Source organism: Macaca fascicularis, chromosome 18 (genome assembly GCF_037993035.2).
Source record: "Macaca fascicularis isolate 582-1 chromosome 18, T2T-MFA8v1.1".
Taxonomy (NCBI): domain Eukaryota; kingdom Metazoa; phylum Chordata; class Mammalia; order Primates; family Cercopithecidae; genus Macaca; species Macaca fascicularis.
The window spans coordinates 19,318,539-19,332,337 of record NC_088392.1 but is presented as its reverse complement, the minus strand read 5'-3'; the positions used below and the strand labels follow the sequence as shown (position 1 = coordinate 19,332,337).

The 13,799-nt window shown below is 39.7% G+C and overlaps 1 protein-coding gene across 3 annotated transcripts in view; it reads left to right on the top strand.

Moving 5' to 3' along the window:
* Window positions 1-13,799, top strand: part of CDH20 (cadherin 20) — an 82,165-nt gene that overhangs the window by 55,673 nt on the left and 12,693 nt on the right. For all 3 annotated transcript variants that reach the window (XM_045377969.3, XM_074022522.1, XM_074022521.1), the window contains 2 exons: window positions 7,471-7,607; window positions 9,647-9,768. In XM_045377969.3, the coding sequence (XP_045233904.1) occupies window positions 7,471-7,607; window positions 9,647-9,768 (259 nt within the window). The remainder of the gene's footprint in view (window positions 1-7,470; window positions 7,608-9,646; window positions 9,769-13,799) is intronic.

The following is a 13,799-nucleotide window of genomic DNA, read 5'->3' as shown; positions in this document are numbered from 1 at the left end:
CAAAGCATGTTTTGGAATTAAAGATTCTAACCAAGATGCTTCCTTTCAAGAAGATAAGAACTACTCTTACAGTCATGGCCATCTCTCATCAACTGGAACCAAAGTACAAATAGCTGATGGACAGGTTGACACCACAACCTTCCAGAGCAGCTGCCAAACTTATCAAGTTTGACACAAAAGATCAGAATTCCAATGCTGCTGGAAGCCATCTGTCACATTAATTGTTGAAAGCCACACAGTAAATTGAATATGGGGCTATAGTGCAGGTAACATATTTTAAACATACCGCAGTTTATCAAATGCCTTTTCTGTCAGCTGGCTACTGCTCTCACCTACTGCTGTTTTGTATTTAATGAAAACGTGCTTCTGCAGTTTAACAGGAATGGCTTTCTCCAGAGAATAACTGTACTAGGGCAAATTCACTTCCTCTAACCAACCAGTAAACATTTTACATGTTCAGGCATTAAAATGGCAAAAACGATTTTGTTTGAATTCTGGTATTTGATTTTTTCAAAGGCAACTAATGTATTACATAACAACTTTAAAGATGTTATATTTCAACCTGAAGCTTTTTAAATATAAACTAGGATGGGGAGAGATTAGTGCAACCATATTATCCCCAAAGCAATCACAATGAAAACAAAACAGATTCTATTGTAAATGTGTATTTGCAGAAGCCAAGAGTATATACCTTCTGATCCTAATTTATTAATTATATATGTATTAATCCACCATAGGCTAATTAATCTATTCCTGTAACAGAAAACTGTATGAGAGAAACTTTAAAGAATAAAACTTTCACTACTGGCATGAAGTAAAATGAGGTAGACAAAATGAAGAAATCTTGTCTGACTAACAGAAAATGCTGCTTCAGATGATGGCCAATTGAAAACTAACAGTTGGCCAGCAGATGTGTTAGTATCAGGGAGGTTCATATTGGAGTGTCTGGCTACTCCACTAGAACCCAGGCAGGATGAATGCAAGAGCGAACAGGCCAGAGGCACAGGGCAGGGTCCACTGGGCTGTTCTGGGGCAGGACTGCAGATCCTGAGATAAAAATTGGTGAGAACAAGGCCACAAGGCCAGAGGTAACAAGACATGGCTCAGGCACAGGGGGCAACGCGAAATTCCAATGATCAGATGTAGGGAAAATTCTCCCTCTGCATTTTGGTTGCAAAGAAAGAGAGGAATTCCTATTGCTATGTATGAGGTTCCTGACTCTCTGTACTATCCAGCGGCAACAAAGAATGGTCTCTGGACCCAAGAAGAACACTGGGGGTCCTAGACTCCGAGAGAGAAAAGCACCCAAAACTTAACTCTCTGGCTCTCATTTAAAAACCCATTTGGGAATTCCTTTCTTCTGTTATCTTTCACCAAACTGCTCTTCTTATCTTTATTTTTCAAATTAAAGTTACTGTTTTAAAAATAATGTGTATAGTTATATGCTGCATGGCTAATTCATCATCTGCATTTTTATTATAAAGAATGAGATTTACATTCCTAAAGAGAAAATATCTATTACATAATTCAAAAAATCAACACATCATCTGAAATTAAAATGTTACAGATAAAAGGCCATTTAACAAATTATTAGGACTTTTATGATCTCCTTTCTAGAAAGGTGATGGTGTGTTCAGGAATACATGCTGGTCCCCATTTACTTATAAGCCCCAAAACAAAATCTCCCGATTCAGTGACACGTACATGAAAAGACAATGTTTGGATCTGCTGAATTTTTAATATGTGCTCAAGGACTTTCCGGCAAGCAGGCTACTGAGCCATTTGGCAACTGAAAGAGGCTTCTGCTGATGTGGAAACTGCCTGCCCCCCAGTTCCTTCCTAGAATGTGTGTGGATTTAGCCAGCCTGCTCCTGACACCCCACCTCCAAATTGCTCCCAAATTCAGAGGATGTCCTCAGCTAAGCAACAAGCAGGGAGCCCAGAAAGCACCAGCTACTGCCGGCTCTGGGTAGCTTTGTACCTGCATGATGCCGATTCAGCTCATAGGAGGTTAGAATGTAATGGTTAAGAAAAGAAAACCGCCTACATAATTCACGAGTGTGTCCCAATTTCCTCATTTTCCATCTGTATCTACACCTTTAATTTTTCTCCTGCCTCCTGAAAACTGACCCAGCATCCCATTCAGGGAAATAAAGGCTATCATTCCCTCAATTCAGGCCCCGTTGGGGAAATCGGAGAGGGATTACCCTCGATGAGGGAGGCTTCTCTGAGGAAGGCTCCTGGTGTGTCGCCCGGCAGTGCTGTCAGGGGTCCTGTGGGTTAGTTATTTCTATCACTCCCTCTCCCATGCCATCTGTGACATTTGCTATGGTGCCGTAGGTCTGAGTATAGAAAGCTGTTTTCTCATAGGCTGCCTCTCCCCTCGGCATCATGCCTGTAACCGGGAGAGTTGCCATTAGGGAGATAGCTCCAAGGACCACATGGCTGGCTCTCTGCATGTGTAGGAGCTGAAAGAGAAGACTGTCATGAGCCACTCAGTGTTTTTTTTTTTTTTAATTTTAGAGAAAATTCAATTCTTAAAATAGTAAACTTTAAAGTTAAATAACAATTTATGCTTAAAAAGTCAATTTTAAATGAACTCTGAAGCATGTGTTTTTCTTTATTAAAAAGGCAACTATTCGCTGTCACTCTGATATGGTTTAGCTCTGTGTCCCCCCCACCAAACCTCACCTTGAATTGTAATAATCCCCATGTGTCAAGGGCAGGACCAGGTAGAGATAACTGAATCATGGGGGCAGTTTCCCCCATGCTGTTCTCATGATAGTGAGTTCTCACGAGATCTGATGGTTTTATAAGGGGCTTCCCCCTTCCCTTGCACTCATTCTCTCTCCTACCACCATGTAACGGACATGTTTGCGTCCCTTTCCACTACACTTATAAGTTTGCTGAGGCCTTCCCAGCCATGCTGAACCGTGAGTCAAATAAACCTCTTTCCCTATAAATACCCTGTCTTTGGTATGTCTTTATTAGCAGTGTGAGAACTGACTAATACACACTCTTACCTTTAAAAGACAAAGTCTTGTTTCCTTAGACAATCTCTTATAGACCATGTATCAGTAAGTAAGCCTGGTGGCTGGGAGCAGAAGCCTGCAGCCAGACTGCCTGGGCTTGATTGCCAGCACTGTGACCTCGGTCAACGGACCTAACCTCTCTACTCCTCACACTTCTTACCTGTAAAATGAGGACCATAATGGTGCCTACCTCGTGGTGTTATTGTAAAGATTAAATGAGTCCATATAGGTGGTGTGTGCTGAGCAGTGCCTGGCATACAGTGAATGTTCCTTAAATAGGGTCACAGGCCGAGAGAAACATTAATTTTCTTCCTTAAATTTCCTAAGTCTTAGGGAGTCATAGCATAAATGATTCTGATTTCTCTAGCCTTTACTCATCAGCTTTCTCTTTAATTCCTAATTCCTAAATAGCCATCCTGAATCTCTGCAGAAAAAAATACATTATATTTGATACATTTTACCAATAGATATATATGCACAACTGTATACATGTATATGTGTATATATATACACACACACACACACATATATAAAACAAAAGCTTTACATCAATACTTACCCGTATTGCATGTGATAGTCTGGCATGCATATGTTCTATTCTATTTCATTTTCTTTCTATGCTAATCATAACCCACCAAACTGATTTCACAATCCACTAACCTGCATCTGAAAAACAATGCACTATAGTAAAGAAACTGTTTATTTCCTCCAAAATTGCTGCTTCTCCATCTCCACAATGTTTAGATATGGATTGCAATAGCTGGCAACTTTAAAACAAATTTTGAACCCAATAAATTCCCCAGTCCCTATTTAAATAATTTGTAAGAACACAGTAGTTACAACTTTGAATATATGGCTTCAAATCAAACACAATAGTTATAACTCCATAAGGATGGCTATAAGTCTTAAACCCTGCAAATTATTCCTTGTGTAATTGCACAAAAGTGTCTTCAGCTGGTTGCAGTGGCTCATTCCTATAATCCCAGCTACTTGGAAGACTGAGGCAGGAAAATCACTTGAGGGTAGGAGTTTGAGGAGTTTGAGGCCAGCCTGGGAAATACAGCAAGACTCTGTCTTTTAAAATCCAAAAATACATATTTTAATTATCCAGGTGGGGTGGGACCTGCCTCTAGTCCCAACTACTCAGGAGGCTGAGATGGAAGGATTACTAGAGTCGAGGAGTTTGAGGCTGCAGTTAGTTTTTGGTCATGCCACTGCACCACTCCAGCCTGGGTGACAAGGAGAGAACCCATTTCTAAAGAAAGGAAGAAAAAAGTGACTTCTTTAAGCCTCAGTTTCCTTATCTGTTGATTGAGATAATAACTACCTCCCAGAGATGTTGGAAAAATTTTAAAAGAAGCTGTATATTAAGTACATAGTAAAGTTTCTGATATTCAGCAAGTGGCAGCTATTATAATTACTGGTCTTTTAAAAATAGGGTTGTTTTCTTGTTATTGAGTTATTTATATATTTTGGATATTAACCCTTTATTCTATGAAAAGAATATTTTCTCCCAATCTGTGGGTTGTCTCTTCACTCTGTTAGATTGTTTTCTTTGTTGTGCACACGTTTTTAGTTTGATACAATCCCATTTGTCTATTTTTGCTTTTGTATGTGCTTGTGGGGTCATATCCAAGAAACCATTGCCCAGACCAACACTGTGGAGCTTTTCCCATAAGGTTTCTTCTAGTAGTTTGATGGTTTCAGGTCTTAACATTTAAGTCTTTAATCCATTTTAAGTTGATTCCTGTATAAGGTGTCAGATAAGGGTCCATTTCCATTCTTCTGCATGTGGATATCTAGTTTTTTCAACACTTTATTGGAGAGACTGTCCTTTCCCCATTATGTGTTCTTGGAACCTTTGTCAAAAATCAGTTAATTGACTGCAGACCTATGAGTTTATTTCTGAGCTCTCTATTTAGTTGGTTGATGGGTCTGTTTTAATTCCAGCTGTTGTAGTTACTATAGCTTTGTAATATTATTTCAAAATTAGGACAAATGACCCTGTTTAAAAAACGTGCAAAATGCCTGAACAGACATTTCTCAAAAGAAGACATACAAATGACCAACAGATACATGAAAAAATGCTCAACATCACTAATCATCAGGAAAACGCTAATTAAAACCTCAATATGATATATCACCTCACACGTTAGAATGTCTGTTGTCAAAAACACGAAACATAAGTGTTGGCTGCGGTGTGTAGAAAAATGGAACCCTTGTACACTGTTGGTGAGAATGTTAGTACGGCCATTTTAGAAAACAGTATGGAGGTTCCTCAAAAAACTAAAAAGAGAATTACCATGTCATCCAACAATCCCATTTCTGGGTATATATCCAAAGGAACTGAAATTCGTATGTCAAAGAATGTCTCCACTTTCATATTCACTGCAGTATTATTCACAATAGCCAAGATACAGAAACAACCTCAGTGCCCATCAACAGATGAATGGGTAAAAATAATGTGGTATACATACATAATAGAATATTCATTTCAGCCTTAAATACTCAATTCAGCTTTAAAAAATAAAGAAATTCTGTCATTTGCAACATGGATGAGTCTAGATGACATTATGCTAAATTAGTCAAGCACAGAAAGACAAATACCACGTGATCTCAGTTATATGTAGAATGTAAGAAAGTCAAACTCATAGAAGTAGAGAGCCCAGTGCTGATTGCCAGAGGCTGGTGGGTAAACAGGGAAAAGAGTCAAAAGGTTCAATGCTACAGTAAGGGGTAGTAAGTTCCTGTGATCTACTGCACAGCATGGTAACTATAGTTCATAATAATGTATTGTATATTTCAAAATAGCTAAAAGATTTTAAATGGTATCACTGCAAAAAATAAATACATATGTGAGGTAATAGACATGTTAATTAGCCTGATTTGATCATTCTACAATGTATACATGTATCAAAATACCACACTGTACCCCATAAATATATATAATTATTACTTGTCAATTAAAAAAATAAAAATGACCGGACATGGTGGCTCACACCTGTAATCCCAGCACTTTGGGAGGCCGAGGCAGGCAGATCACTTTAGGTCAGGAGTTTGAGACCTGACTGGCCAATGTGGGAAAACCCTGTCTCTACTAAAAATATAAAAATTAGCCGGGGATGGTGGCAGGCACCTGTAATCCCAGTTACTCGGGAGGCTGAGGCAGGAGAATCCCTCGAACCCAGTAGGTGGAGGCTACAGTGAGCTGAGATCATGCCACTGCACTCCAGCCTGGGCAAGAGAGCAAGACTCCACCTCAGAAGAAAAAAAGAATTAAAAAATAAAAATGATAAATATTACTTAGCCTTTACCAAGGACTACATAAGGTTCTCACTGATGGTTCTCAATCATGGCCACATATCAAAATCCCTTATAGAGGGTTTTTAACATCCACATGCCTAAGCCTCCCTCCGTATTTGTTGAATCTTCCAGGATGGAGACCAGACGAGATAACACAGGTGAAATAACACAACAGAATTGGATTGCCAAATCAGGTTCAACAGGAAATATAGATCTTACCCAGGACCTAGTTAACTAATGGCTGATATGATACAGACAACAGCAAAATATGAGTCATTCTCCCCTTGGAGAGCTCTGAAACTGTCAGGCACAGGTGCCCATAAATGTCCTTTGTTTGCATAAAGATGCATGTTGGTCCAGACTGAACATGAAAGGTAGAAGCAATAGACAAAGTGCCTTGCTTGAACACAAAGATCCATTTTTGTGATGGAACATTTGCTTGTTATACAACATCAATTACATAGCTTATATGACATTTTCCGGCAGGCTGTACCCCACAAATTCATAAACTCTAGTTTATTTACAGGAAACAACCTAGCCAGATCCGGTCCATCCTGCTAAAAGCATACCATAGTTTAGGGATCTCCAGCTAGTAAATACACTACTATTATTGTGTTTGCCAGAAGGTTGGTCATTAGCATGTTAAGAAAGGTTGTGGTACAAAGCTTTTCTTCTTAATAGTTGATACAAATTATAAGGACTGGAACCACTAAACTATAACCTTTCTCCTTTTCTAGTTTCCGATTAGCATTTGAGAACTCATTTGAATACAATTCCTTTTAAACAAATATATACAGGAGTTGATACTCAGGATGTCCCAAAATTATTGGGGTAATTCCAAGCATTACATAGCATAAACCATATTTAAATAGCTTAAAACTTCCCCAAGACTGTGGGCACCCTGCTTATTTCATTTTTTGAATGAGAAAATTGAAGCAATATTTGTTTTGTTCATTGGAGGAGGAGATGACTTTTGTTTTTGAACAAATAAAACCATGAATGCAGTCTTCCAGTAGCCGTTAACTCAGAAGTGGTAGAGCCATGCTTCATATGGTAGGCACTCAGTTGTCTCATGTGGTATGCTGTCATATGCTTATCCAAATGCAAATGATGTATATAATCCATGTTTCTGCAGATACTCCATTGATAGAAGCAGTGACTCTGGAAGATTTTTCTATGTTGACATTACAACAGGTGCCCTAATGACAGCAAGACCCCTAGACCGGGAAGAATTTTCTTGGCATAATATCACTGTCCTTGCTATGGAAATGAGTAAGTAGCACAATAAATTGGTCTCCATGCAGTGACAAAATGTAGGTGTTATAGAAAGTGGAAGTTTCTAGAACTTGTAACAAAATTATATCTTTTAAGGGAAGAAATGTAAATCATGCTTTATGCAAGTAAGTAAATGCATTCAGTTCAAATACTTTTTTGAGGCTCTCTTGTATACTTAGTCCTGTGCTACAGATAAAAGCAAACAAAACATGGAAAAGCAGTGAAAGACAGCATTCTTATCCCAAGTAGCCATGAGGAAAAGGGAAGACTCCTGAGAAATCTAACAGGCTTTCAATCTTTAATATGATTGTGAATGTACAAAGAGTATAAAATATTACTGTATGAAAGGAAGCATTTATAACATATCACTCTTATTATGCAAACATATATCTATCCATGCCCACAAGAATTTGAGACATCTCACAATAAAAAGCAAATTGATTAACATAATAAACTTATAAATGGCATAGAAGATTAATTACAACTAGATTAATATATATTACATAAATAATAAAAATTAAGATTATATACCACTACATTCCTTTTTTTTCATACTGGTGATAGTAAAGCTTAGAGAAATGACAGTCCCTAACCTATTGGCTATATAATAAACAGCCATTCAGGAGGGCAGTTTGGCAATATGTATTGAGATTCTCCAAAATATTCACACTCTTTCAGGAATTCTACTGCTGGTCATCATATTAAGGAAATAATGACAGATATCAACAAAGATTTATATGTGAAAATTTCCACTGCCATGTTATTTTAAAATAGGGAGAAAATGGAAATTACTTACATGTCTAATAATAGGAGATTCAATAAATTTTGGTATAACCTATAGTAAAATGACAATATAATACAGACATCAAGAGCCACGCTTTCAAAACATATTCAATGACAAAGGATAACCTTACCCTAAAATATTAATGTTCTGAATTCAATTTTTCTATTTTGCTTAACTATAACTTGTGTATCAGGGGAAGGTGTATAACTCCAATTTTGGACACCCACGCTGTATAATGTCATATATCTAATAGATATCTCTGGTGGTAGGATTGTGGATCATATTCATGGATTCATCTATGCTTTTCTGGAATTTTCATTATTCCTTAGACAAACACCACTGTTATAATGAAGAAATAAATCTTAATTTTGCTAGCACATTCTGGTAACCAAGCAATAGAAGTATTTAGGGGGGAAACAGTAGAGCATAGACATGTTTGGGAAAGAGAGGAAGAAAAATATGATTCAGAAGAACAATGCATTTTGGGATTTAGTAAAGTTATTAACCAAGAATAATTTCTGTGTCTTGCAATTTGTGTTTTGGGGTGGTGACCAAAACAGGAAAAGACAGGAGGAGCACTACCAGATCTATGAAATTGTCTCTGCATGGCAGTGCCAAGCAAAAGACACAGATCACAAAGACACAGTTTCCCATGAGAGACTATGACCCCAGCCAAAGATATGGATTTGGTGTGTGTTTGATCCTATAATATCCTGTTAGTCCCTAAGCAGAAATAAATGTGCAGTGTTATCTTTATTCCAGCGAATAACTGGAAATAAACCTTTGGAAATGTAATTCAAAGAACTGATGATTCCACAGGAATAAAGCCAAGCAGTGCCACACAGTATGCATCCGATTGGCAATGGACTCTTTTGAAGTCCAGAATATAGAACTGACCTGCCTTTAATTCCAGAACTTGAAGTCTGAGCCAAATGGGAGATTGAAAACCTCTTTTTAAGATTCGTTTTGTGACACTTGCTCCCTTTTTCTCACCCTTCCCTTCATACTGCTGATAGCAAACGGTCACCAACACACACCTTGTTCTGCGCAAACTTCTCATATCCGGCCACACTCTTAGTAGGCAACACACGGATCCTATGCTCTCGCTACCATTTCCATGTACTTTATCCACTTCTTTCAAACCCAGACTCACCAGGTAAATACCTACTTCTAGCAAAGACAATTATTGTTTTTTCTTTTTCTTTTGGCATTACTAATCTCTCAGATTTGGTATTCCTTGTGTTCCCTTTAGACAATCCCTCCCAGGTTGGAAGTGTTCCTGTCACAATCAAAGTCTTAGATGTGAATGACAATGCTCCGGAGTTCCCCAGATTCTACGAAGCTTTTGTCTGTGAGAACGCCAAGGCAGGACAGGTAAGGCAGCCTGTAGGTGGTGCACTCTGCTTAACCCCTAACATATAGAAACAATTGTTACAGATAACCAAATTCACCATCAAAGCGATTTTGACTCCAGAAACGAACAGTTCACAAAACAGAGTCCCCAATTTCCGTATATCAGTTTTCAACCATTTATTGGTAAGACAACTATTTGAGGCTAGATGTGGTGGCTCATGCCTGTAATCCCAGCATTTCTGGAGGCCAACGCAGGAAGATAGCTTGAGCCAAGGAGTTTGAGACCAGCCTGGGCAACATCGTGAGACCCTGTCTCTAAAAAAATTAAAAAAACAAAAAGACAATGATTTGGAACCTACATTACCTTTTATGGCCTAAACAGCACTTTGAGGGTCATGTATAAGGTATGTGTCCACCTGGAAACGGAATTATGTAGCACCAATGGCAGTAACACCTGCTCTGGGGCCTGGAAGTGAGGGACCAAGAAGACCAGGAAAAGGAGGAAGAAGCTGCTCTTTTCCCAAGTGTGGTACCAATTCCTCAAATATTCTGCAGTAGGACAAGTTTATTTTCTATATCTTTCTACCTCCCTTTCTTAACTTCTGGCAAGAAGTACCTTATTTAGGGACTGCCTGGCCTATCTCAGAATGCTGCCACCTAGAATGACCTACCCTCTCTCCTCCGTCAATTAAAACATCCATTTTCTTAGCGCTGCTCATGTCAGGTAAGTTTTGAGAGGAAAGTAATCCAAAAGGACAAAGATCTACTTATTTGAAATCTAGTTCCATAATCTTCAGATATATTCATATATTTTTTAAAGTATGCCCTTAAGCCTAACTGAATATTTAGTTGATCACATTCTAAGTGGTATAACTGAGAAACATCTGGAACTCCGTTTGGAGTGCCCATGTAGCAATGCATGTGTCAGGCTGTTGCCCGTCCTATAATTTGTCCATCTCCTCTATTCTCTTCCTGCTTTTGTAAAATGCTTTCCTCCCCTGCCTATGACCCAGCAACCCAACAGATCCCCTAACAGCCCTCATTTGCTCCCCTTCTCCACCTCAGAATATCCTGTGGTCCTGTGGATGCTGGTGCTAGATCAAATGGGCTGAAATGGTTTTAACATGAAAGCCGGGGAAGTGCATATTGGTAAGGCAGGGGCTCATGCATTGGTAATTCAGGCCTCTGACTGTAATCTAACTTTGCCTTCATGTATTAGTCCATTTTCATGCTGCTGATAAAGACATACCCAAGCCTGGGTAATTTATGTTCCATGTGGCTGGGGAAGCCTCACAATCACGGTGGAAGGCAAAAGGCATGTCTTACATGGCAGCAGGCAAGACAAAGAGCCACGTGAAAAGGCAAACCCCTTATAGAACTATCAGACCTTGTGAGACTTACTCACTACCACAAACACAGTATGGGGGAAACTGCCCCCATGATTCAATTATCTCCCATCAGGTCCCTCCCACAACATGTGGGAATTATGGGAGCTACAATTCAAGATGAGATTTGGGTGGGGACACAGACAAACCATATCACTTCACTTCTCACACTCCCTCGTAGTAGTACCTCCAGCATCTTTTTGCACAGACAGACTAGGTCTGCATAACCAAAACTTACGTTAGCTCCCTGAGCTCACCAAAGAGGGACTCAACACATCTTTACCATTTACTCAGCCAAAGCAAAAAGTGATTTACATCCCTCAGGGGAAGAAAGATGTTCCATCATGATTCTGATCTAGATTTATCTATCAATCCTTGAAATTTGGTGTAATGGTCGATAGCTCTCCTAAAAAAAAATTCTTCTCAACAAGTCTAGGATAATTCTCTTTTCACATCTAGTGAATTTCTAGTCTAGTAAGACCTGAAATATTATACAGCTAATAAAAGTTACGATGCAGAATTTACAGCACAAAAAATGATCCGTGTTATTATAAGAAGGAAGGTATACAAACTACACATACACGCTTACAGTCATGTAAAATTATGACTGCAAGTAAACAATGAGAGGGAAGATGCAAAAATAGTATAGTTACTGTGCCAAGGTAGTTGAGTTTAAGTGAGGAGGTTTGGGTCTTTATTTTAATAATTTTTGTTTTATGTCATAAAATTTATATATGTAATATAAACTTTTATGTTATAAAATTATATGAATATTTTGTTATGACAAAATAAGCTAATTTTAATCTATAATACAAAGAGGGTGATAAGCAGCAGAGTAAATTAAACCTCCTTCCCCCCAAAATAAAGCACCCTCTTTTAAAGGGCTTCAGAGTAGGTGAGGTTGCATTCTGACAAGTGAAGAACATTTTAACTACCTCTCCTGTTTCTGTAGTCAAACAAACATAGTCCCCATTTCTAAATGCATCTTTTAATAGTCTGTTATATACTGATCTGAAGTACAGATCCGCCACTTCAAGTTCAGTCTGTCCCACTGTCACCTTTAGGCCAAGATACTGAAAATCTTACCCTTTGATTTGGGCTCTGGGAAATGTTTTGAAGATTGTTCAAAAGCATGCGGCTCAGAGATATATCTGGTTTATAAAGAATCAGTCCTCCTTGTGTTTACTTGTTGGACACTGTCGTCGGCTTCATGTCTGACAAGTCCACATACATGCTTTCCTCTTGGTAAGCATCCTTGAAGGAAGCCCATAAAGAAATCAGATAACATACTTGGTGATGGCCAAGGGCGGAATGAAACCAGCTGAGCAGAATACTGCATGACAAGCGGGGCTGAGGAAGAAATCTGACCTGCCGGGAGAACAGAGAGCAGGAGAGCAGGACATGCACTCCCAATCCAGACTCAGCGATTTGTGTCTTCACTCACTCGTGCTTTGAAGCCCTGCAAGCAACCAGCTCTGTGCCTCGGGCCCCAATCTCAACAATATATTCACAATACGCAGGCCAGATATTCTGAAATGACTTTCCCAACGATGTTTATCAAGTTATGTAGAATCACCTATGTGTACATGCCTCAAGAAATATGTTACCTCTATATGTGTTTGGCGCTACAAGCAAGCTGAAAAGTGCCGGCTCTGTCTCCAGGCAGGGACAGGACAAGAGGGTAATCCTTATGAGCAGCACTGATACGAGGATTGGCTGTGGGCAAGCTGATCTCCATTACTCTCCTGACCCTTACCTTCCTGGCAACTCCATTCCCCCTACTTTCAGGTTCAACAGTTGGGGTCTCCAGGAGGCACACCCTGAGATGGAGTTCCAGGATAAGGTGTTTATTAAGGAGGGCCCTTAGGGCCAGCAGCTGTGTGAGGGAAGCAAAGGAAGCAGGACTGGGCAAAAGAAGTCCAGCTGCCATGCGGACTCACTAACTGCCTCAGCTGACTTCTCAGAGAGTTCCAGAACTAGAGTTTCCCCAAGTTGAGATGGGATAGCCAGACCTGTATACTACCACATTAATTAGTCACTGGATGTCTGTCGCCCTGGAAGGATGTGCTGACCATGGGCATCTTAGTCAGTTTGTACTGCTATACAGGATTACCTGAGGCTGGGTAATTTATAAAGAAAAAAGGTTCATTTGGCTCATGGTTCTGCAGGCTGTACAAGAAGCATGGTGCCAGCATGTGCATCTAAGGAGGGCCTCAAGCTGCTTCCCCACTTGGAGGAAGGGGAAAGGAAGCTGACATGTGCAGATCACATGGTGAGAGGAAGCAAGGCAGGAGGGGAAGGTGCCAGGCTCTTTTTAACAACCAGCTATCACAGGAACAAATAGAGTAAGAACTCAACTCATTACGAGGAAGACGGCACCAAGACGATGACTCCAACACCTCCCACCAGGCCCCACCTCCAACAATGGGGATCAGATTTCAACATGAGATTCAGTGGGGTCAAATATCCAAACCATAGGAGTGGGTAGGTGGCTGTCTGCAATCAGCAATCCCCAAAGGGACTGGTAGGTGATAACTAAGGGAAAAGTCCTTCATTGAAGGAGGATCTGAGCAACACTGTCCAAAAGGCCCCCTGATGGGAGTTCCCCCAACTACCACCCCCAGTCATTTAATCTTCAGCATATTGTGAGGGTAGCTTTACCTCCTC